The sequence below is a fragment of the Haliotis asinina genome, chromosome 1, assembly GCF_037392515.1.
Source record: "Haliotis asinina isolate JCU_RB_2024 chromosome 1, JCU_Hal_asi_v2, whole genome shotgun sequence".
NCBI lineage: Eukaryota > Metazoa > Mollusca > Gastropoda > Lepetellida > Haliotidae > Haliotis > Haliotis asinina.
Genome location: NC_090280.1, coordinates 104,738,385 through 104,764,709, shown reverse-complemented (window position 1 = coordinate 104,764,709; position 26,325 = coordinate 104,738,385). Strand labels below are relative to the sequence as shown.

Sequence of the window (26,325 nt, the reverse complement as noted above, 5' to 3'; positions counted from 1 at the left end):
GACGCTAACTACTTCCACTCTGACGCTAACTACTTCCGCTCTGACGCTAACTACTTCCGCTCTGACGCTAACTACTTCCACTCTTCCCCTCTGACGCTAACTACTTCCACTCTGACGCTAACTACTTCCACTCTGACGCTAAGTACTTCCACTCTGACGCTAACTACTTCTGCTCTGACGCTAACTACTTCCGCTCTGACGCTAACTACTTCCGCTCTGACGCTAACTACTTCCACTCTTCCCCTCTGACGCTAACTACTTCCACTCTGACGCTAACTACTTCCACTCTGACGCTAAGTACTTCCACTCTGACGCTAACTACTTCCACTCTGACGCTAACTACTTCTGCTCTGACGCTAACTACTTCCACTCTGACGCTAACTACTTCCGCTCTGACGCTAACTACTTCCGCTCTGACGCTAACTACTTCCACTCTTCCCCTCTGACGCTAACTACTTCCACTCTGACGCTAACTACTTCCACTCTGACGCTAAGTACTTCCACTCTGACGCTAACTACTTCCACTCTGACGCTAACTACTTCTGCTCTGACGCTAACTACTTCCGCTCTGACGCTAACTACTTCCCCGAAGTCCGTGACTAGCAAAGATAAACCTGGACGTTTTTATAGGTAGCTTGATGTTTATATACATGTGACATTCAAACCTACATTCATTAAGAAAATTCGAACATTTTAGAACATCAAAACACAAAGGCAACATCAGGGTACAAATACTGACGATGTTAATGCAAAAAAAAAATAGATTACGAGAACAAAGTTCTGTGCTATATTTGTTGATCTGTGCAGTGAATATGAACTGGTCAGTGATATATAGAAAGGAATGCCAGAGCAAGAAGTATTGCAATGCACGTAATCCTCATTGGCAGGACACCCTCGACCGAGTTACAGGACACAGTTGGGAGTAGCGGCGCATGTGTTGCTGGCGCATGCGTAGAAGTAACTTGTGGCATATCATTTGGCTTGAAAAAGCCATTGTTCTCGATCAACATCCGGTAATGGTGGGCGGAAGTTTTTGCTGTCCTGCGGCGTTGTGGGTCAGTGAAGTTGACAGAAAATAGTCCCCATTTATCTTGGTACCCGTTCAGCTCAAAACTGTCCAGGAGTGACCGGACTGTAAACCCAGTCACGTGACATCCATCTAGTTCAATTGCTGTGGTAGAAACATAATAATAATAATCATAGTTATAATGTATCTGTTGTTATGTTGTTTTACACCACTTGTACTTACATTTTCTTCTCCATGCTGGTTCAAATCTATTTCAGTCAAAAACATATTAAAACTTCACAAAATTACAGCTAGTAAAATAGCCGGGGTCACTTCTCTAAGAGCTCTTCAAACTAGAAGTATAAGCTTAAATTGTACGTTGTGGCCGACGCTACACAGTACTGATCACCAACACTAATGAGTGCGAACGGCCTTTGTACCTCAACGTATTGCATGTTTGAACAAATGTTGACAGGCCAGTTATCATTATAATTACTTTTAAACACATGTTAACAGTAATTTCATATTTTATGCTGTTATTCATTTGTATGTTTCTCAAGCTCTGTGGTGTAAAGTTTAATCCTTTTGAGGCAATAAAATATTGTCTGTCTGTCTGTCTGTCTGTCTATACCATAATTGAAACCATGTTATATGATCAGTTACCATATCTATTTACTTGGCACATAGTCTCAGTCTGCTACTGAAACAACGACGTCAGCTCTGAATTTCATGACCAAAATGTAGACATTGAGACTAGAAAACCCCATGTTAAAAAGTTTCCGTTCACTACCTCTTGGTCAAATATATCATGCTATTTTAACACAATCTCAAAAATGAACGTTTTGTATTCAGAACAATATTGTGCACATGAAGATTTTTACTAAACTGGTTTTACACACCGATTTCCAAGAACGCTCTTATCATTCTGTGATTTGTTATGGAAATAACCGAGAAGTGAGGAATAATATACTGGTCGCCTGGTTACATACTGGTCGCCTGGTTACATACTGGTCGCCTGGTTACATACTGGTCACCTGGTTACATACTGGTCGCCTGGTTACATACTGGTCGCCTGGTTACATACTGGTCGCCTGGTTACATACTGGTCGCCTGGTTACATACTGGTCGCCTGGTTACATACTGGTCGCCTGTTTACATACTGGTCACCTGGTTACATACTGGTCGCCTGGTTACATACTGGTCGCCTGGTTACATACTGGTCACCTGGTTACATACTGGTCGCCTGGTTACATACTGGTCGCCTGGTTACATACTGGTCGCCTGGTTACATACTGGTCGCCTGGTTACATACTGGTCGCCTGGTTACATACTGGTCGCCTGGTTACATACTCAGAACTGTATAGGAGGTTTTCAAGATATGAGAAGCTAGTTTGGTGTTTTGAATACTTCACTCGCTCGTGTCGAGTAATTTGAAGCCTCGATGCTAATTTCTATGGGCCTACTGAGACCAAAGGGGGAAAATGTATATTGCAGGCATTCCTGAATTATTTCTATATGGCTGCATAGTGAACTACAAATGAGCTAACACGTTCTGGTGTTTACGCAGGCTGGAACGAAAATGAAGTGAACGGTGTTGCTTCTTCATGAACCCCTGTCACTATATGGATGAAATGTGTAAAACTAGGTGTTTGCCACCAATCACGATTTTAAAAAATATACATTAGCTGTAGGTAAGTGAGAAACCTACTGGAGAAATGTCACATTTTCTTTGAATGTCAATAACTAAACCTTCACTGCAGTGAGTACTGTACACGACGTGGATGGAAGAAATCTCTTTAATATACATAAAAAATCTCTCTGGGGAGCGTAGTTATTAGGGACTTTAGCACCTTGTTCTGATGCACGTGCAAACGTGACCTACTTGCTGGTAATGTCAGCTGAAGAATAGATTCATACAGGTCAGACGTGGGGCTTCTTTCATTGTGGCCCATATGTGGTGCCAGTGACAAAGGTGTTATTCAACATATAAACAACACTGTACAGTAGATTCACCCTTTGTGACCAAGACCCCAACCAGCTTTCTGCAGATGACCAGGCGATGGAACAACAGTTACGTACATGTGTGGTCACCTGATACAAATTACGTATTGTTTACCTTGTCACGTGACTGTTTACCTTGCAGAGATGGGCACGTTTAATGTCTTAGGCAGTATGGACTCCTTGTTAACACTGTGTTCTTTAATAAAACGATCCGATAAAGACATAGATTGTAACTGCATTACCTTTAAGTACCTCACCAGCATACATATCAATCAGCTGTGATCTAGTGGGCCCTCCCCGAGCTGTCTCCTGGTCAGATATACCCGTCTCAGTGATCAGTACTTCCGGGTTGTTGTACCTGTCCCGTATGTGACGTAGTAACTTCCGGACGCCGCTAGGATTATACAGGGATGACCGCCTCCTGGAAGTGGACACGGAGTGCGTGGGTGAAAACACATGATAGGTTAACTACTATACTACAGGTACAAATTGGTATTCAGTAACCTGTGATTGTTATGAGGCGACTGACAGGTTTGGAAGGTCGGGTTCGCTGACTTGGTTGATGCAGGATGTCGTACCTAAATTACACAGATCTATGCTGATGATGTCAACCACTTGGATGTCTTTTCCAGATACGATTATTTACAGACCAACATATAGCTTGAATACTGTCCAGTGAGGCGTTAAACTACATCAGTGTCAGTACTGGCATCGTGCTACAATCGACTTAGTACGTCAGCTAGAACCGTATCCAACCAAACGTCAGTGAGTGAGTGAGTGGGGTTTGCTCAACCTCATATCTGGCACTATTCCAGGAACTCGTCCCACTTTGGTATGGCGTAGGATGGGGCTGACACAATGACCCAGTCATGGCGAATGATCGAAGCCAGTGATGACTTACTCGGGATTCAGCAACAGCGTCAGATGTTTATCCTCTTGTATCCCACCGCCACGTGTTGTGTGGACGTCCACGTTCTGTACACGTGGTGTCACGTACACGTCTACTCCCAGGAAATCTGCCGTTCCTGGAATCACAATATCTGGCAGACACAACAACAACAATAACAACAACAACAATAACAACAACAACAACAACAACAACAATAACAATAAGTACAACTGAAATTCAGGAAAACTACTCGCGAGCCTTACACACATAACCCCGGTAAATGGACCGATGTGCACTCGATGTTCATTGCCGGTGTTCATCTGTTGGTAAGAATTAATGGTAGCAGCCACAATACCCATCCCACCGGGTACCCATTTATTGTTGTTTACAGTGTTGTTGCCCTTTCAAACACGGAAAGCGTGCTACTTCAGCCAGTTGTCATGGTCGTGTGACAGCCCACGTGGTAGATGCAACGCGGAACCCGAATTACAAACAATACTAAAAATTCCTTAAAATGTTTGGGTGAATGAATTTACAGATGGAATACAACTGGACAATATCAGGATGGTTCTGTTGTTTCGACGTTTCCACAACCATGGTCAGTTGGACTTATAGCTCCCTTATATAAACAAGGAGATTTGAATAATGAGGATAACTACAGAGGCATCACCTTAGTAAGTACAGTTAGCAAAGTGGTCACTTCGATTACCAATAATAGATTGATTGAGGGAACAATGAATAAAATAGTCCCAGGCAGGCTTTATTGATAACATGTTCATACTGTAGAGTGTTGTACAAAATATCTTAATATCCATGGAGGTAAGGTCTATACACCATTTGTTGATTTAGGAAAAATAATGAAAGATCAGACTTTGATGTAGAAACTGGCGTTAGACAAGGCTGTGCACTCAGTCCTTTCTTATTCTCCTTTTTATCAATGAACTAGCAATTGAGAACAATTATAGAACTGATATTCACTTACATTAAGATGTGTTACAACTTTTTCTCCTATTGTTTGCATATGACGTCACTCTTATTTCAGGACATTACTCTTATTTCAGGTAAAAATGTTGGTCTATAGAAGCAAATCAACGAATTGGGAAGCCATTGCGAACAGTCTAAAGTGAATGTGAAAGGAGGTAAATTATTTCGACATGAAAAATGGTATTACAAAGGCAATCAGACAGCATCAACAACCTTTCCTGGTCAACCCATGCAAAATACGCATCTGTTCAAGCACAAAAAGTGTTGATAGGTATACTGAAAAATCTAGAAACACTCAGAGATTTAAATTTAGCATCCTTTTTCAGTATATTTGATGTTAAAATTAGTCCGATTCTATTATACGGGGCTGAAACTTGGGGATCTCAGTACTTTGACCAAACAGAAAGAGTTCATGACGTTTCTTGGAGTAAAGATGGGCACCCATAGTGTAATGATTTATATGGTGAATGTGGTAGGTTTTCTCTTACTATAGATTCGGTAATTAAAGTAATCAAATATTGGTTAAGACTTTTACGTATGTCCTCACATCGTTTACCAGAGACATGTTATGAAATGATGATTGTATTTGATAGAAATGGGCACACAAATTGGATAACGAATGTAAAAAATCATTTGTTTACAACAGACTTTAGTCACATGTGGTATGAGCAATATGTTGAGTTTTCCTACACGTTTATTAGTTTATTCACACAAAGACTGAAAGATATATATCGACAAAACTGGCTTGGAAAAGTTTCCTTTTCTAGAAATTGTGATTACTACAAATCCATCAAGCCATACATTTATACTGGATATTTTCTGTCGAGTAAGTTGTTAGCACGTTTCCGCTGCTCATCACATGATTTGTGGATAGAAAGGGGTAGATATGTGAAGATAAAAAGAGAAGATAGATTATGTAAATCATGCAATACTAATGGCTTAGTTAAAACGAATATCATTTTGACTTGTATGTGCCCATTATATGATAAACTACACAAAAAGTACCTGAAATAATTCTAATATGTCCATCCATCCCTGGATACATTTTACTGCTTATTAAGCTGCAGTAACCATGATACGATTCAGCATGTTGCTATGTTTGTATATCATGCTGTGAAACTCAGATAAGAAGATTCGCCATTGAGCATCGTCTGAACGTCACAGTTGTGTAAAACATAATATCATATAATGCTTTATACATGTGTATAATTCTTCTATATGCTACTACCATATATTGTAGGATAGGCCTGTGACCTTTGAGAATTGAATAAAAGACTGAGACTTAAATACGAGCAGTAAAAGTGGCAATATTTTCAGCTGTCTGAAACGTTTGTATTTTACTGTTGAACTTTCCGTTGACAAGTCTGGTTCTCCTCCAAACGCCGCCACGTTATAACGGCTGACGGACAACTAAAGGCGATGGTTGTTTAGATACATAATGCAACTGGCCATGCCCATCCGCCAATTTGTGACAAAACGCAAACACGTTGACCTTTCACCTCGATGTCTGATTCAGATCATAAATCCCTTCGTTTTTGTTGTAGGAAAGTATGGAAGTCCTAGACTCGGGCACGCTGACCAGTACAACCACAACATGTTGTTCCATGCTACATAGGTTGTGAATGATGGCGTAGACAAGAGCAGATGTTTGTTGTGGAGATGTACATGTCACACAGCCAGTGTCACCTCACCAACTTTTGCACACTTCTGCACACACCGGCTCAAGAGGCACCAAGCCATGTTGCCGACGTCAGTGTGAAGATTTTATGTGACCTTCAGTCAGTGCTCGTGTGACCGCTTTCATGATACCTGAGGTTTATGACGTTGTTTAGCAACAAGAACGAGTAAGTTTAGTTTTACGCCGCAACCAGCAGCAATGTTCCAGCTATAAGGCGGGGGTATGTAAATAGTCTAGTCTTGACCAGATAATCTAGTGATCAACAGCATGACCATCGATCTATGGAACTGGGATACATTGACATGCGTCAACCAAGTCAGCGAGACTGACAACCCGATCCCATCAAACATGTGTTGCTTAGACCTGTTCTAGCCCTGATTCGTTTGGCAACTAGAAAAGACATACACAGCCATAAGCAAATATCTGATACCTTAAATCATTTTTGTTCCTGTAGAGAATTGAAGAACAGAACAAGTCCCCTGTGAGTAGCACACCTGGGTGCGTTCACCCTGGTAGGATTAAAGTCGAATTGATGACCGGTCTACATTCATTTCTCGAGTTAATTTTGTAAATATTCAATTATTATTTTTATTTAAAAAATATTTTAACACATTTCTGAAACATTTGGTAAGTACGTACACCAAACGTAATTGCATAAAGCGTCTCACTTCCTATCTGTCGTCGGTCGTGTTCGTTCATGCCTAGGAGGCGGTTGCTGGAATTCCCCGTGCTAAATATAGGGTCCATCATGAGACCGAGGTCAAAGTCCATGTTTCTGTCCGACGCCTCAACGTCGGCGGGGTCGCGAGGGTCGGCCGGCTCTGTCCACATCGCTGACACCGAGATGCCGACCTTTCCTACAACACAGAGTGAGTGAGTGGATCAGTGGGGTGTGGTTGGCGATTGCCGTAACGTTACTCCGATCTCAACACTCAAGGGAAAACGGATACTGAAGATGTACGGTATTTACATCGTGGAACGTCACCGCAACGTCAAAACACATGCGACACAGCAACAGTTGAACAAAGAGACACAACTCTGCATAACGAGCACGAGACTATCTGCTTCTGATACTGATAGTTAGTCATTCATTCTGACTGTCGTACCACGTGGATACCACCTTGCTATATCAGAATAATTAAAAGACAATTTTGTTTTCAGTTTGTCAGAAAGCATTGCATAACCGTGTTGTGGGACAGGGCGATTAACTGAAGTATATATACATTCCAAACACCACTCCTAACCTCTCTGTAGTGTCCTGTATCTCTCCTGGTACAGTCTGTAGGTGGCGGCGTTTGCTCGCAGCATTGTAAGCAGGGCCCTGTAGCCGTCAGCACCGTACTTAAAGGCCGCCTGATAGGGCTTGCTGAATGTTATCCACGACTTAACCTGATGGAAATTTTGAGTTTTACTGGCAGTGACAACATAGGAGATTGTGTATAGAGCGATTATTTTGTTTATACAATCTGCTTCGTATTTCATATTTTCAGAGGCTTTTGGAGTGCTAAGGAATAAGATATAAGGATGATGTCGAAGCAGGGTTAAACACAGTTTTCATGCGGGATTGCAGCCACTGAACGTGCTTCTTGTAATAAAGAAATTATTTATCTGTATATGTTATCAATACGCATATCTCATTTCTGTACTCCGACTATACGATAACAACCTGTAGTGTTTAGAATACAAACATACCCCATCAACACCGCCAAGGTCGCCTCGAGACGACCCCCGTGCACCATAACCAAACCAACATACGGCGGATGACGTCACTTCTTGAAAACAACCCTGATGACCGCCCATGAACAAGCTAGGGCGTACTCACCCTGTCTCCAAACTGTTGGAAGCACGTGGCTGCATAGTCCACATAGACGTCGGCGGTCGTGTCGTTTGTCCAGCCGCCGTTATCAGCCAGCCACAGTGGGAGGTCCCAATAATGAAGGGTAGCCACTGGGCGGATGCCGGCGTCTATCAGGGTGTCGATCAAGTCGCTGTAGTAACCCACTCCGTTGTGGTTGACGGCGCCTGACGCGGTCATGATGCGCGACCAAGACACCCCGAACACATAGTGCTGAACCTGAAACAGTCAGCACGCAATCATTGTCAAACGGCACTTCAGGCTTATGTAGCAACGGAATCTCACGTCTCATAGTAAATTCTGAACTATATAGAAATAAATATGATGTTCAGCTTGAAATGGGACGTAGAGCTTGACGTCGCCGGTTGTCATATTGTAACAAATTCTAACCTAGCGGGAAAAGTGTTCTACTTAATAATATTGCCCCGATTCTGTTCCGCTTACCCGTCGTTGCCTAAACAGTCAGTATTGTCAGTGTATATGAACATTTAGGCAGTGTATTGAGTTAAAGAACCATGAAAACAACACTTTAATACTACTTATGAAATACGCGATATACACGGCAGGTGCCAGAACAGCCTCTAGACCATTGACCTTCTCTGGGTATCCATGGTTACGTCCTCTGTGTGTCTAATGTAGAACAGTTGGCATCCTCTTTTTGTATGAAGCAGAGTAGTCTAGCCTCGGGGGCACCTACAGCCACTATGTAGTGTTATTAGGTAAACATACACCCCTAAAACCATGAGAGAATTACATCAGATTCAGTATTTAGAGTCATAACGGTTAGGCACGGTATTTAGACAGGAACTCTGCACAGAATGGCGTTTAGCCGTAGGCTATGGAAAGAGAGACAGACCACCTTCGTCCTGAAAAACACAACAGATTAATCTTACTGCAAACAACAGCAAATCAATTAAAGGAGGTGAGTCACTGAACAGTGCTGCTCAGTATTCATCAGACATAATATTCACGAGGGCAAGGTCGGATACAGGATTAAGGAATCAAAACGATCATTTGAAACCTGAGATCAAGATCAGGTCAGGCAAGAACCATATAAAAACACAGGTTTGGTGTTTGTCTTAAAATGTATGTAGGCCAGTATATGAATGTTTTGTGGTTAGTTAGGAGTCACGGTCGCCCGACCCCAAAATCCGGACTTCCTGCAACGGACCAAGCGAGTGGAGCGTTAGAGCTCCCCTGACTATGTGGGATGACCATGAGCCGTGGCGAACTGTGGTATGCTTTACTGAAGCCCAGTCGCCAGGAACGATGGAGGAACTGTGCAGTAGTCTGGCAACCTTGAGAGTACCTACACTGTCTATGTGTTTGGGGTAGAGTAGTCTCACCTTGTTGGCCTTGAGAGTAAAAAAAATGTCTATGTATTTTGGGTAGAGTAGCCTCACCTTGACGACCTTGAGAGCACCCACATCTTCAATGTATCTATGGTAACTGTCAGCCGCAACATCCCCTGTGGAGTTATCAGGGGTGTGACCCGCGTGGGAATATTCATCAATAACACTTTCTGTTCGTCCTGTAGAACCCCAAACAAACCGTGAGATACCCACTTGAGATTGTTTTCCAGAGCAAATATTTTAAACTGTTGGATTACGAGTGTTTTATACTGTGATGTGATTATGTTAAGGCAAATGGTGGTGTTTTAAGGCGTAATGTAACAAACATGGTGAAACTGGAGGTAAGGTCCAGTTAATCCTCAGGTCCGTTGACTTGTTTACTGGTGAAAACCTTCTCTCGTAAAATGAATGGCATAGGTTTGGATGTTATCTTACTACAAGACGAAACAAACGAAGACTGTTTTTACCAACTGACAACACTGAATGATCACACCATTTTTCATTCACTCTCTCATCATGTCAACCCTGCACACTACTCTCCCTCTGTCATCAACTTTCACAGCGAACCTATCCAACAAGCATTCCATAAAAATCGAGTTGAGAGACAGGGCGATTAACTGAAATGGATATAAATTCCAAACACCATTCCTAACCTTTCAGCAGTGTCCTGTATCTCCCATCCACGCACGAATACAGCTACCCCGAAATACATCCTCCATCACCCCAATCTACTAACCCCCTATTTGTACCCCCACTTCCTTACTCACCATCCTCATCCCATGCTCCTTCTATCCCAAAGGCAGAACTCGCCACACCCAACGAGAAGCCCGCAGGAAACGACCCATACAATGGCTCATTTTCAAACGGAAGGAATGGAGGCACGTTCGGATCCGTCCTTGACCCTCTCACGAAACCATTGTCCTTGATGACGTCATGGTAAAAAGCAGCTGAGGCCTTCGGCGTCCTTGATCTTGCTGGGTCTGAGAAATTCACGGAGTACAGGCCGAATTTTTCCGAATATCCCCGAGCCCACTCGAAGTTATCCATGAGGGACCAAGCTGTGTAACCTTTGACATTGACTCCGTCAAGCTGCGAGGCTATAACATAATTATAGCATATACTCTACAGTCATGTTGTGAAATCAGTCATTTCACTTCATTTCACAAAAGTGGATCACAATTTCAACAACACTTATTTGAACAGTTAAAACTATTGTGGCAGCGACTAATGCAATTCAGCTTGCCTTTGAAGCATCTACAGCCGTTTGTTTGATACCTGCTGTGACCAGAGCAGGCACACCTCACAAACCCCTGGCCGCCACATATTGATGAAATGAAATTTCATGAAATGACTGAAGTATGTTGATTGTTTTTACACAAAATGACGGGGCATGGTTGGCCCTGTTTTTTATTTCACAAAATGAATGATTTCACAACCTGACTGTAACATATCCAAGAGAAGTCGCGGTTAACACAGGTTTCAGGTTTATACAGGAATGTGGGAGTGTGGCTGTTAGTGGGCTCTGGGCTATCCATTGAGCTACCCTACCGCAGTACTGCTCTAGCTTTCTTATGGTCTCCCTTGAGTGAGTGTTAAGACAAGCACGACTGCTAATCATGGGGCGCTATCTTATAAATGGGGTCGTTCACTGGCACACTGACGTGGTACTGACATTCGTTGCGTAGAAATACGTCATGTAGGCACTGCTTACTGAAGGACACTTCATGGTTCCGTGATAAAGGATATATGTGATATAGGATATATATATGATAAAGTATAGATGTGATAAAGGATATATGTGATATAGGATATATGTGATATACTATGTATGTGATAGAGGATACATGTAATATAGTATATATGTGATATAGGATATCTGTGATATAGTAAATATGTGATACAGGATATATGTGATATAGAATGTATGTGATATAGGATATATGTGATGTAGGATATACGTGATGTAGAATATATGTGATATAGTACATATGTGATATAATCTACATGGGATATAGTATGTATGTGATATATGTGATATAGTATGTATGTGATATATGTGATATAGCATATATCAGATATAATATATACGTGATGTAGTATGTATGTGATATAGGATATATGTGATATAGTATGTATGTGATATGGTATATATCTGATATAATCTATATGTGATATAGTACGTATGTGATATAGGATATATGTGATATAGTATCTATGTGATATAGGATATACATGCGATATATGTGATGTAGGATGTATGTGATCACCACACAGTGGCACACATGGGTAATGATTTGTACGAACCTTTTAATGCCTCGTTGATATATGCCCGATAGTAAGAAATACGGTATGTGTCATCGAGGCTTCCATTTCTGTCTGACACGCCGTTTTCAGTTACATAGATCGGGACATCACCGTAGCGATTCCGGAACCAGTTCAGTGTTTTTCGCATGGCAAAGGGTGTGACCTTGAGCCAGGAGGAGCCTGATCTGAACAGGATTAGAATCATAGTACAATGCAAGGTTACACATAGCAGCATTGTAAACATAGGACAATACAAGGCTACGCATAGCAGCCCTGTAAACATAGGACAATACAAGGCTACACATAGCAGCCCTGTAAACATAGGACAATACAAGGTTACATATAGCAGCCCTGTAAACATAGGACAATACGAGGTTACATATAGCCGCCCTGTAAACATAGGACAATACAAGGTTACATATAGCAGCCCTGTAAACATAGGACAATATAAGGTTACATATAGCAGCCCTGTAAACATAGGACAATACAAGGTTACATATAGCAGCCCTGTAAACATAGGACAATATAAGGTTACATATAGCAGCCCTGTAAACATAGGACAATACAAGGTTACATATAGCAGCCCTGTAAACATAGGACAATACAAGGTTACATATAGCCGCCCTGTAAACATAGGACAATATAAGGTTACACATAGCAGCATTGTAATGCTATACATTCTAGAGCGTTGAATATTACAGTGGGTTGAACAGTACAATGTGTTGAACATAACAGTAAGTTGGACATTACAGCATTGAACACTACAAACATAATAGTATGTTGAATATTACAATATGTGATACATTACAGTATGTTGAACATTTACATAAGTGTGAATACCTACCCCAGCCAGGCGGGGTTCTTGCCCGTGTGTACAAGGCTGTCGGTGGAGAAGCTGGGAGGAGATGGGACACCGGCAGCAGGCCACGCCTCGTCTGCTGAATAGATGTTCATTCCATAGAAGTCCGCCGAACCTGGGAAAACAGTCAGGAAGATTCCGTAGCTCACCTTCATTTATCAGAGTTCCATGGCGACAAGGCCACGAGTGAACTCTCGGCAAGATTATAAACAGTTTTAGAAGTCCGTGAGACATGGTGAGAATCTGGGTTTGAGGTTACCTTTATTTTTCGAGATTTCTTCAGGTGTAAAGACGGGCAGCCTGGAAGTAGTGCGATTTTCTGCTCTGCTCAGATCTCGGATAACTGTCTTCATATACTCTGGATAATCTCCATCCCCAAATATGGGATCAGAGAACCAGCCTAGGGCGAACAACATCGCGTACTCTGACGCCTGGATGTCGCTCAGACTAAGCCGGTCACGTGGCTTCATGAAGTTTACGTTCAAGACAATACCCACGTGACCTACAAGAAGAAGCGTCAGTAGTCTAGTTTTACGCCGCAGTTTTGCAAATACAACAGATATGTTTAACATCAAACGGTCCAGAGTAATTTTGTACATACATACCCAACTACAGACGACTATTTACAGACTGCTGAAGGGATGAGCGGAGATAATCATATTTCAAAACAATTCTCTTAATATTCAACTAACCCAAATGCAAAAGCGTACACTTTCTTTCGCATGTGTGGTTTGGTTTTCAACAAGAAACATAACAATTTTACAATGGACTATCAAATAGGACATCGACATAAGAATTTAGTTTGGGGCACACACATCTGGCATGACGGTTTAAATGGTTAGTAGGAAAACATAGAGTGTATTACACTGAAGGGTGTAGTAGGAGGCTACGTGTTGGTTAGATATCATCATCCATTAGTATTTGCGGTAATAAGCTACGCATAACCTTTCTGTATTTTCCTGAAGTCGTCGTTGTAGAGGTGGTACGCCTTGGCGTGAGACTTGATGATGTTGTGGGCGACAATGTAGGGGTAGGTCGCCGGCTCCTTCAACCCGGGGGCCATTTCTCCCGAACCGTGACCCATGAATGAGACAACCCAAGGTTCATTGAACGTAATCCAGTACTTCACCTGCAACACAGACACACGGGTCATTGAATGTGAACCAGTACTTGCCCTAAAACACAGACACACGGGTCATTAAACGTGAACCAGTACTTGCCCTAGAACACAGACACACGGGTCATTGAATGTGAACCAGTACTTGCCCTAAAACACAGACACACGGGTCAATGAATGTGAACCAGTATTTGCCCTAGAACACAGACACACGGGTCATTGAATGTGAACCAGTACTTGCCCTAGAACACAGACACACGGGTCATTGAACGTGCAACAGAACTTCCCCTACAACAGAGACACACGGGTCATTGAATGTGAACCAGTACTTGCCCTAGAACACAGACACACGGGTCATTGACCGTGCAACAGAACTTCCCCTACAACAGAGACACACGGTTCATTGAATGTGGACCAGTACTTGCCCTACAACACAGACACAGGGGTCATTGAACGTGAACCAGTACTTCGCCTACAACACAGATTCGTGATTCATTGAACGTGAACCAGTACTTGCTCTACAACAGAGACATATAGTTCATTGAACGTGAACCAGTATTTCACGTACAACACAGACCCGTGATTCATTGAACGTGAGCCAGTACTTTACCTACAACACAGGCCCTTGATTCATTGAACATGAACCAGTACTTCACGTCGTACAAAACAGACACACGGGTCATTGAACCTGAGCAAGCATTTAATCGTGAGGCCTGAAGAATGAAAAGACAACGAAGACGATATGCCTCATGTAAATCTGACCAAATCTCGAGGACAAATATATTAATACGCATTTGACATTAAAATTCTCCCTTTGCAAAGTACAAAATTATATAAGGTAAGATAACACCCAAATTTTTAAAAGTAATTACACCGAGTATCTAGAAGCTGACAAAATCTTGCGTAACAACAGCCTCAAATGACATGTGGATGAATCCCTGTAGTCCACTACGAATTGTATTTCCAACTCCAAAATATATATTAGCTGGGAATTATCCATTTTATCTGAATATTTTCGATAACACATTTCTTTCTTACGAGTGACTTAGAAAAGTGATCGTGTCCACTGCATATGAACATTACTTTGATTGACAGAATCTCCCCTATTAGTGACGGAAGAAAATTATGTAAGGGAGATAACTCCATACCCTCGTTCCAAACTTCCGGAAGCACAACTCGGCATACTGTTTAAAGTGTTCAGTGATGGACTCGTTTAACCAGCCACCACGATCCTGAAGAGCTTGGGGAAGATCCCAGTGGTACATGGTGATCATCGGCGTGATGCCCACTGCCAGCAGCTCGTCAATCAGGTGGTTGTAGTAGTCGACGCCCTTCTGGTTGACGATGTCAGGCGTTCCGCGTGGTAGAACACGTGACCAGGCGATAGAAAAACGGTAGTGCGTCACCTGATGAGATTGTGAGTTAGTGAGTCAATGGGCTAAGAGGTTGGTGAGTCAACGAGTTGGTCAGTCCATGGGTCGATGGGCGGTGTGCCGTACCCAGGCTAAACTACTGAAGAGACAACTTAAATTGTGAACAATTAACCCTTAATCGAAGGTTATGAGTGTATATTGAAACATACTAAAGTTTGGAAACAGTGGATTGTGTAGTGGTTCACATATATAGGCCTGCGAACGTTCTACGGAGAACGTAAGTCCATGTGGTCGCCATGCGGCGGCTGGGGTCGCCTTGGGGCGGCGCGCTGCGGCTGAGGTCAGCTGGGATCGCCGTGCGGCGGCTGGGGTCGGCAGGGGACGTTGTGCGGCGGCTGGGGGCGGCTGTGTATCATCATACCATTCTACGGGCGCCGGAGCCTCTACGATGTGGTCAAACAGCGAAGTTTGACAAATGTTTGAAAAAATCGTAAGCTTTCGTCGGCTTTCTGTGCAATTGTAAACCGATGACATATGTCAACCAAGTCAGCGAGCCGGACCACCCGATCCCGTTAGTCGCCTCTTACGACAAGCGTGTGGGTTTATGGCAAGCATGTGTTGCTGAAGGCCTATTCTACCCCGGAACTTCACGGGAACCACTCAGTAAAGCTTGATTATGTAGTGTATTAAATATCTGCGACCAGGGCAGGTGTATATTTACCCCCAGGTGTGAAAGCATGCGGACATCGTCCTTGTATTTGTGGTAGCTGTCGCAGGAGACTCGACCAGTGTCACTGTTGTCGATGTTGCCGGGTATGCTTGTGAAGGTGTCCCAGATACTTGGTCCCTTACCTACAGCCCAGTTGACATAGCAGAGGATCAAACTGGCAGTGCGATTTATCAAAGAGTTACAAGTTGAAATGAGTGTGACTACAGTTCCGCAGATTGTACGCGTGCTTCTACCAATGCTGATTCTGCTTCCAGCACAACTCACCGTCTTCGGAGTAGGCTCCTTCAACCTGGTAACTGGCAGTGGCGGCACTCCACGCAAAGCCTTCTGGGAACGTACCGTAGAAGAACTCGTCCTCATACTCCGGTGCAGCGCCCCATCCTCCGAGTCCTCTATACCCATGTTTGAAACCATTGTCCTCTGAAGGGAGTCAAATGGAGAAAGGAGCTTCGGTGCTATTACTGTATACATACTTTGTTATGCGTGACACACAGAAAAGGAATAGTTCTACTTGTATAAAGAAAAGTCATTAACATAAATAAAGCATTCACACAGAGTGACCACCGGATTCTCAGTGTCAGTGACAGGCATGTCACATATGGTGTCCTCTAAACCATAGCTTAGATCTACCATCAACATATCTCATCACTGTCTTGGAATTTGTCGACTTTACCTACAAGCTGTGAGTACCACCTAGCCGATGTTTTGGCCTGTCTGCGAAGCTGGGGGTCGGAGAAGTTGACGCTGAAGAGACCAAACTTCAGGGAGTATCCGTATGTCCATTCGAAGTTGTCCATGAGAGTCCAGGCGGAGTAGCCTTTGACATTGCACCCATCCAAGGTCATTGCTGAAAGGGGCGATAATACATTGCGTAAACCAGTGAGTTCCATCCCAAACGCAATTCCACCAGTACCTTTTTAACTTAGTATAACAAACACCAAATCATGATACTCTGGCCCCGTGCTGGATCTCAGGTCAAATGGCGAACCATTGATGTTTGTGCTACAGTCCGTTTGATCTCATTTGAGACCGAAGAATTACTCTCTAATATAAAATCTTATAATTGAAACAAAACCACCGACCAACCCTGGCAGCTTGACAAATAATTTAGGACAACAAGAATAAAAAAAGTTGTTAAACAAATTATCATCATTTTGGTGTCACTCTTCGCTAATTTTCACGATGGTGGCGGGGGGCACTTGCTTGTAGAACAGCTAGGTAATCAACAAGTGTGTGCCGTGAAATTGCAATTGCACCCGTCCAACTCGCACACCTGTGTGACCTACGTGATGTAGTTTTGTCCTTATGCAATGCTTGAGAGCACGTATTGTGAACAATACAGGGTGTAAGCTTGGACACTGCTGATGTCTCCAGTATGCTGAAAATGATATACTAGACATATTCATTCGCAGTGACACTGCTCTTCAGTTACTTGTAAGGAGTGTTAAAGAATTTTACAACCTTTCAGTACTTCGTCGACATAGTCTCGGTGGTAGTCTACCCTGGCGTCGTCGTCGATGTCGCCTGTTGTGTCAGGGATACCGTTCTCTGTGATGTACACGGGGATATTGTTGTAGCGGTTCTTGATCCAATTCAGTATTTTGCGCATACCCAGTGGAGCCACCCGGAAGTCGGTCATGGCCTTTGTCACGGGACTGCAACAAAAACGTTTTGTAAGTGGCCAGACTGGCTGGCATTTTGTACCAGCTTTTATTAAATGAATGTTTACTATTGTGATAAATTTGGAAGTGATTATTCCTTGTCGTGCTTGGGTCCGGAGTGTGTGAGAATGGTTTCATATCGTTCATCGCGCCTTAAAGTTTACTGACGCACTCGCCTTGGCACCTTGAAGCTGACTGGTACTGACCTTGGTAGCAAGGGGTCTGCGGTAATTGTAACGTCCATGTCATTATGTTGTGTCGGGGGATCAGATGCCGGCAGGTTGCCACTGGTTACCAGTGAACTCGTGAAATGGTTGAGACCAAAAAAGTCCGAACTGCCTAGAAGAGAGAGTAGGGAAAGTTTACAGGACGCATGCATGTACAGTAATTCTGCAAATATCTCAGGATCAAGGGTACTTTTTGGATAGCCTGATTCAAAATGTACAATCTCATGTGAACCGTTGCAAAGGTTTAGCTCATATCTGAATGTGTTGTGGTTTTAGCTAAAAAATTGTACTATTATTCTCCGCTCAAACGTGTCTCTTTATGTGGTGAGGTATGAACTCTACTGTTCCGGCACCTTTGATGATGGCTTGCTCCTGCTTCGTGAACGACACAAGACGGTCACAGTTGGTGATGTTCCTCTCTCGACATCGCTTCTCTACCTGTGACATCACGACATCCGGGAACTGTCCGCTCCCGAATATGGGTTCCGCAGCTAGACCCCCCGTGAACTGCATGGCTCTGACGGCTGCATCGACGTCATCCACGTTGTCAGGTTTCACGGGTTCCATCCAGTCGAAACTGACGCTAATGCCAACTTGTCCTGAGACACAGCGTGACACAGTATGTGGTAAGATCTCAGTCAAGCACCCTCCAGCAGATCTAACATTTCAACCAATTCGGAATACATCCACACTAAGCAGCAACACCGCAACCAGCCTTCCAACCTCCAAACCATCACATCACACAATTTTCACACACCAACCAAGTCATTGTGCATGTGATGAACCGTTGTGAACATGGAGTAACTTCCTTTACGTCGCATTATCTGGCAAATATACTCATGGAAAAATTTAAGGGAACGTATGAAATAGCTGTGACTCTTAATCTTTGAATCAGTAAGAGAAACGTTCACACAGATGACAAGGCTTATGTCAAGTGATAAAAATCTATATCGGGTGTGTCCCCCGTGTCTCTGGAGAACTGCTTGGCATCGTCGTGGCATGCTGCGAATGAGTGTACGGATGGTACCAATTGGAATTCTACGCCATTCTTCCTGGAGAACCACGAAAGGTTCACCCAAATTGTTGGGTTGAACTGGTCTGTCCCGAACATTGGGGCCAAGAACATCCCAAAGATGTTCGATGGGGTTAAGGGCAGGACTTTTAGCCGGCCATTGCAGCACCCGGACACCTGCAGCCCTCAGTCTGTCCCGACAAACATGAGCGATGTGAGGGCGGGCATTGTCATGCTGGAACTCGAACATTCGACCTGCTGTACGCGCAAAGGGGATCACAACAGCGTTCAAGATCTCGTCACGATATCGTACACCTGTTATCCTGCCATCAACACGCACAAGATCTGTTTGGTGGTTAAAGGTAAACCCACCCAACACCATAACAGAGCGCCTCCATAACGATCATGCTGTTTGATGGTGCAGGCACTGTGAAATTTCCCCTACGCGTCTCCAAACTCGAATTCGACCGTCATTATGGTCTAGTGTGTACCTGCTCTTATCACATGGTGTTACTAAACATGGTGTTTCTCCATTGACGTACGGTTCTTCCTCCATGGTTCCGTGCCCACTGCAGTCTCAAGCGCTTGTGTTGCTCAGTCATGTTGATTCCACATGACGGGGGCTTTTTAGACCAGCCGATTTAAGACGATTACGCACTGTACGTGAGCAAATTCTGCCGTTTCTTTTTCCGTCCCCGCATACGCCTCATTTTGACGTCACCAGTTGGTCTATAGAGATTCCAAAGTCTGGATGTCACGCTAACAGACTTGTGAAAAGTTGTTGCAACCTGTCGTAATGAGTTTCCACAATTAACCATGCCAATTGCCTCCCATTTCTGTGCCAAAGTTAAGTACTGCCTCGCCGGTCACAGGCAACCAAAAAATCCAACATCATTAAAACACAGTTATCACTTGTTCGTGGTATATAAAATGCATTGGTGATTGTGAAAAAACAAATCTACAGAATTATAAGCGTATAATCGCAAATCAAAAGAGCAATATTTTGTACTTGTGTTTACCTTCCTCGAAACGAAGCAGCCACGATACCGAACCCAGTCACTCCTGCTGGGTGTGCAGTCAAGTGTATAACGGGGCTTTCTCATTGGCCACTGGTTCATTTGCTGATACGCTTTGCCGGCTCTTTGTTTATTGCTTGTAAGCCCGACAGGTGTTAAATTCAGATTGTAAATGGTCAGTAACTGAAGATGTGCATGGCATACTGTAAGGCAGGCAGACATATAGGTGTTAATAAACCAGACATTGTGTTTTCTCTCTGACAGAGTCCGCTTATCACAATCAATATGTTTGTTTTGTGTAACGAGTAGATTATTTACTTGTTTATGTACACAACTCCGCGAACCTACTCCCTGCGCATGCGTTATAAGCGCTGTGCAGCATAGCTGTTGAAATCAGTTTTTCCCCCAGCGCTGGGGGAAAATTAGTGATTTGTTTGAACTCAGATTTCGCGGGCTTGTTTTCATCGTGTTTTTTCAAGTTTAAAGGGTGTATTGACATTTTTGATGATTTATTTCGGTATGTGCATACCGAAAGGTATCAGAATCTGCAAAGTTGTGTTTTACGTTGCACGTGACCTTTAACCGTAGTGTTTGACAGTACACATACATGTAACGTGTAAATCGAAGTGCATGTAACTTTAGGAGCATGTAGTGCACGTGCATGGAAAGCATTATGGTGAGTTTGAGTGAACTGCTCTTCACGAAAATGGTAATACACGTGAAGTTGGTAAACAGAAATTTTGAATTACCCTAAGAAACATGTGTTCCTTTAAAGTCTTCCATGAGTATATTTACGGCTATATCCTCTCGCTCAAGTATACTTCCATATTTTGTTACTGGTATACTGTCCTGACGGGAACCTCGCGTAAGGTATAGACCAGTGTACTGCTTGTGGCATAAGAAGACTACAGTATGAGAAATGTGTTGCACTTCCTAAGAAGTTGAGTTAGCGCATGATAGTAACGTCGAGTATGTATAAGTCGTTGTATAGTCATGTAATGTAATGTTGAGAACCTGTGTTAATAGTCAACCACATGGATGCTGCTATATAATGAGTACACATGAACCTAATCTACGATCTTTATTAAACTGCACAGATGGATATATAACAAACCGTTGTGTCTGAAGTACCTTTCTGGTTGTTGAAATCAGCATTGTACATCCTGTAAGCTTTGGCGTGGGCAAGAACCAGGTTCCTGATAGCTGTGTATCCCCCAACCCCTGGCAGTGTTTTCCCAGGGGCTAGTCCACCACGCTCGTAACCATATGTAGCAAAGTTCACCGACTCACTCATCGTAATCCACATCTTCACCTGATGTAAAGTGATTGAATATCTTCTGTGCAACTGTGTATAACACTGTATAACACTGCTCCGACCAGTAAAAACACTCACACCATGGCGCATCATCTTTACTAGCGCCAGCATGGGGTTCAAACCCAGAGACACTGGTTTCTCTACACTGCCGCATGATACCAAGATCAAAGTAACAAACCTCCACTTTTTCAATATAATAAGCAATATATGCTCAATACACATTGATACCATGCAAAACTAATAAACTGGAAGTAGAATTATGAAATCTTACCCGGTCTCCAAATGTTTCAAAACAAAACCTAGCATAATCCACAAATAAATCCACAGTGGAGGTATTAAGCCAGCCGCCATGTTGTTCGAGGACTTCTGGGAGATCCCAAATGAAGAGGACGACGATTGGCTGAATTTTGTTACTATGTAGTTCGCCTATGAGGTTGTTGTAGTAGGCCACGCCCAACTGGTTCCTACTGCCCCTCCGACCGGAAGGGAGCACGCGCGTCCAGGAGATAGAAAACCTGTAGTGCGTGACCTGGTGGCCCATTAGGAAAAACAAAACGCAGTGCGTAATGACGGGTCTAATGAAGGAAATAAAAGACAAAACTTATTAACAGTAAACACCTAGGTACCGCTCAGTACTCTGCAGGAGAAGTAAAATTAATTAACACCTTGTCAGCTTTATTGAGACGAAGACTAAACAATGCTCAGTACGGCATATCGCAGACTCACTTTCAGCTCCTTCAGGATCTCAACATCGTCCTTGTATTTGTGGTAGCTGTCGGTAGCAACGTCCCCCGTCGACCCGTCGTACACGTGGCCGGGCGTGTGGCTGAACACGTCCCAGATACTCTCGGATTTGTCTTAATGAAATAGAACCGTGAGCATGAACACGACCATATTTAGCATTTCTTACCCCGTAATATGAGTTGTGACTCAGCTGTGTCGGTAATTCTACACAAATCTAATGTATGGATAAGTGTAACAATTTTTGTTCTTGATATCCTCCCAATGATGTAATGACAAGGTTTCACCAAATATAAGAGACACTGTAATGCGCATACTTAAATATCAGTTCCAAAAAACCTTCATTCTGCAATGGTACGAAACATACTATCTTCTTTGGCTCCGCCTTCTATCTCATACGCAGCAGTGGATACGGCCCATACAAAGTCATCTGGAAAAGTTCCGTACAAAAATGTATTCTCATATTCCACAGTTCCGGTTGCCTTCCCCCCTGGCAGGTGGTATCCCTTCTTAAAGCCGTTATCTGCTATGACACTGGCCAGATACCGCGCTGAGTCCTTGGGTATGCGTGGCCGAGCTGGGTCGTCGAAATCTACGTAATGTAAACCGAATTTCTCTGAATATCCACGAGCCCATTCGAAGTTGTCCATGAAGGACCAGGACGTGTGACCCTTAAGGTTACAGCCGTCAAGTCGGACAGCTGGAAAGCAAAAAAGCAGTTTGATTAAGATTTGAATGTATTCACAATGTTACGATGAGAATAATCAATAATGTGTATACATTTATATCACCAATGGCATGAATAAAGGTCAGATAATGTTTGTGTGCTTCCGGGTCAGAGTTTCGACGTAGTAGGTCAACACGCGTGAAAGTCACTTTTGTATTCCTTTTGTATAACCTACACGCATACGGCATCAATTGCCAATAAACTCGATAGAGTGATGACTTCAGTATGTCCAAAACCTTGTCGTTATCTCGAAAGAAATTATGAATGTACGAGAGTACACCAAAACAATTCCCACATTGGCTCCTGTTATTTTAACAAACCTGCCAAACACGGGAAATGATTTATGCATGGAATGGATTGTTTCCATAATGTATAGGGTGCTGTCCGAGTAACCTCAAGCCGACGCCATGTTTGGCAAGGGCACATTATCTTTAATAAATGGAGATTTACGAGGATATTATCCTACTTAAACTATTTTCAAAATATTGGTAATTCTATAAGCCAAGTGTAATGCAAAGAGTACAAACTATCCAGGTCCTACGACTGAAACTGGACCACATACGAGGGTTGGCTGAACAGTTCTCAGCCTGAGTGGTTCTTCCCCACCAGGTAGAGACAGGTGTTTGCCACCAATGAGGACAATCATTTAGTGAATCATAGACACAAGAACTACAAACGTACTAATAGTTTTATCTCAACTACAGCTCTTTTGGTAAACCTACCCTCTGAAATCATCAGAAATGGACAAAACTGAATACAGGGCAGTCATCAAGTACTTGCAAAAGAAAGGGATGTCCCCAACACAGATACATGCTGACATGGTCTCCACTCTAGGGGATGATGCTCCTTCATTTTCCACAGTAAAGAAGTGGGCTGCAGAATTTAAGCGTGGCAGACAAAGCCTTGATGATGACCCATGCTCAGGAAGGCCATCAACAGCAACCACTCCAGAAAACATCACGCGAGTGCTCGATATGTTGATGGATGATCGACGATTGACTACTCGACATATTGCTAGTGTAGTGGGCATCTCTCATGAGAGGGTTGAGCATATTATCACCAACGAATTAGGAATGACTAAAGTTTCTGCAAGATGGGTGCCAAAGCTCTTGACAGCAGAACAGAAACGTGTCAGGTTCCAGACGTCCCTTGACAATTTGCGTCGTTTTGAAGCAGATCCCGATGATTTTGTGGCACGATTTGTAACCATGGATGAGACCTGGATACATCACTTTCAACCAGAAACAAAACTACAGTCAAAACAGTGGAAGCATCCTGATTCACCAGCTCCGAAGAAAGCCAAGTCTGTTCCTTCAGCTGGAAAGGTGATGGCATCAGTCTTTTGGGATTCCAGGGGTATTCTGCTCATTGATTATCTTGAAAAAGGTCAAACTATCAACGGCAGATACTATGCTGATCTACTGAACCAGTTGCGAGAAGCAATCAAACCCAAACGACGAGGGATGATCGCTAAAGGTGTCCTCTTCCACCAAGACAATGCGCCTGTTCACAAATCGGTGGTGGCCATGTCAACAATCCGCGATTGTGGCTTTGAACTCATTGACCATCCTCCTTATTCACCTGATTTGGCTCCTTCTGACTTCCACCTGTTCCCCAAAATGAAAAAGGAACTCGCCGGTCGCCATTTTGCAAGTAATGATGACGTCATTTCCGCCGTGACTGATTTTTTTAGGGTAGCTGAAGAAGATTTCTTCCTGACCGGGATTCGGGCCTTGCAGCATCGCTGGCAAAAGTGTGTGAACTTGGAAGGGGACTATGTAGAAAAATAAATTACAAACGTGGACTTTGTAACTTTTTTTCACAGTGAGGCTTAGAACTTTTCATCCAACCCTCGTAGCTCCATTCCTGCAAAATATTGGGCTGACAATGGAATGACGTCACAAAAATATTTTAACGTTTCGATAAAGACTGTCTCCTCTTATGACATCTACTTGTCTGTTCCAGACAGATCGAGGTTCTACCTTTAAGCATTTCGTCTAAGTAGTCCCTGTAGTAGTTGATTCTGTAGAAGTCGTGAAGACTGCCGTTTCTGTCGGAAACGCCATTTTCAGTCACGTAGACGGGTATGTTTCTGTAAGTGTCCTTGATCCAGTTCAACACGTCACGTGCTCCTTTCGGCGTGTAGAACAACCAGGAGGACCCGGATCTAGAACAGGTGGAGATGGATGACGGAGGCAGATGATGTTAGATTTTTGCTATTAAAATAGAAGACAAATAAGAATGAAAAAACACCAACAACCCAAACAAAGAGAATGATGTAAGAAACATTATGTCTTGGTGTATTGTTGATAGTCCAGTGAAGTCCGTACGACCCCAGAACACCAAGAAACAGTGTAAAACACACAAGTGAAGATATGGTTACATAACTTGTAGATATTCTTCAATACCGAGTTTCTCATTTTTGTCTTGTCGCTGGACAAAGAAGCAGGGTGTTCGTGAAAGGGGTTTCTCTTGAAAGAGTGGCCGAAAAATACATTTTTTCAAACAAAGACTTTTCTAGCTTGCCTGTCGCTCTCATCAGTTTTTGCCAGCCCCGTGCTATCTAAAAGTGAGACTTACATGGGCCAAGTAGGGTCTACTGATTGCTCCACGTCCTGGTCCGTGTCGTATCTCGGTGGGTCATAGGGCTGCACTCTGGGGGTTGCCAAGACAGAGGTGTAGTAGTTCAAGCCCAGGAAGTCTGCTGTACCTACAACACACAGACAGCAGCTTCATAAGCAATCCCCAGGTGGCATATGGTCCATGACAATACGTATGTTAACACATTGCAGATGTAACACAAACACGTTGATCAACCTTCCTGCCGGTGCCGCTATTCAAGAGAATAGAAATATTAAACTTCATGACAAATACACTGAAGATAAAGGACACATATCTGGAACAGGAATTTCTGGCATATTTAGGTAATTAAGCTATTGAAATTAATTGTAATTTACCCATCCCAAATCATCTATCATCCCACTAACATCTACGTTCATGACGAGATGGCACACAGACCATCTCATGCAACTGTGTACATGTATGTGATCTGACTCCTACCTCTGTTCCGCAGTTTCTCAGCGTCAGTGAACGAGGGCAGTCTTGATCTTGTGACCCCCCCCTGCCGGCTCTTCTTATCGACCTGTGACCTCATTATGGGGGGATAATCTCCGCTCAGCACTACCGGGTGGGCAAACCACCCAAACGCAAACTGATTTGCCTTCTCCGCCGCAGCCCTGTCCCCGGGATCCTGGGGTTTCTTGGCGACATTGAAGCGGATACTTAGCGTGATACCGATAGTGCCTGTCAGTTGGGGAAAAACATTGTTACAATGTTAGTCAGGCAGGTAACTCAAGACAGGTGTCGGGTGTCTTTGGTAAACTGCTACATAACCAGAGAATCCCCCGCTACCCGCTTCACCCACTAATACGGCAAGATGAAGCCACGTCTATATCAGAATTCTCCTCTACAGGTAAAG

The 26,325-nt window shown here is 43.3% G+C and overlaps 1 protein-coding gene across 1 annotated transcript in view; it reads right to left on the bottom strand.

The window, feature by feature from the left end:
* Positions 1 to 621: 621 nt before the first annotated feature.
* Positions 622 to 26,325, bottom strand: part of LOC137277894 (lactase/phlorizin hydrolase-like) — a 29,266-nt gene continuing 3,562 nt past the window's right edge. Inside the window, exons 5-30 of the mRNA XM_067809889.1 lie at positions 25,908 to 26,150; positions 25,428 to 25,557; positions 24,830 to 25,014; positions 22,488 to 22,820; positions 22,106 to 22,236; positions 21,651 to 21,908; positions 21,196 to 21,376; positions 18,390 to 18,635; positions 18,016 to 18,148; positions 17,610 to 17,803; positions 16,822 to 16,995; positions 16,413 to 16,538; positions 16,140 to 16,270; positions 15,194 to 15,451; positions 13,874 to 14,057; positions 13,188 to 13,430; positions 12,914 to 13,043; positions 12,070 to 12,254; positions 10,533 to 10,862; positions 9,817 to 9,944; positions 8,381 to 8,632; positions 7,803 to 7,947; positions 7,227 to 7,415; positions 3,909 to 4,032; positions 3,250 to 3,428; positions 622 to 1,171 (exon numbers count right to left, since the gene is read on the bottom strand). Of these exons, the coding sequence (XP_067665990.1) occupies positions 822 to 1,171; positions 3,250 to 3,428; positions 3,909 to 4,032; positions 7,227 to 7,415; positions 7,803 to 7,947; positions 8,381 to 8,632; positions 9,817 to 9,944; positions 10,533 to 10,862; positions 12,070 to 12,254; positions 12,914 to 13,043; positions 13,188 to 13,430; positions 13,874 to 14,057; positions 15,194 to 15,451; positions 16,140 to 16,270; positions 16,413 to 16,538; positions 16,822 to 16,995; positions 17,610 to 17,803; positions 18,016 to 18,148; positions 18,390 to 18,635; positions 21,196 to 21,376; positions 21,651 to 21,908; positions 22,106 to 22,236; positions 22,488 to 22,820; positions 24,830 to 25,014; positions 25,428 to 25,557; positions 25,908 to 26,150 (5,162 nt within the window). The 3' untranslated portion in view covers positions 622 to 821. The remainder of the gene's footprint in view (positions 1,172 to 3,249; positions 3,429 to 3,908; positions 4,033 to 7,226; positions 7,416 to 7,802; positions 7,948 to 8,380; positions 8,633 to 9,816; positions 9,945 to 10,532; positions 10,863 to 12,069; positions 12,255 to 12,913; positions 13,044 to 13,187; positions 13,431 to 13,873; positions 14,058 to 15,193; positions 15,452 to 16,139; positions 16,271 to 16,412; positions 16,539 to 16,821; positions 16,996 to 17,609; positions 17,804 to 18,015; positions 18,149 to 18,389; positions 18,636 to 21,195; positions 21,377 to 21,650; positions 21,909 to 22,105; positions 22,237 to 22,487; positions 22,821 to 24,829; positions 25,015 to 25,427; positions 25,558 to 25,907; positions 26,151 to 26,325) is intronic.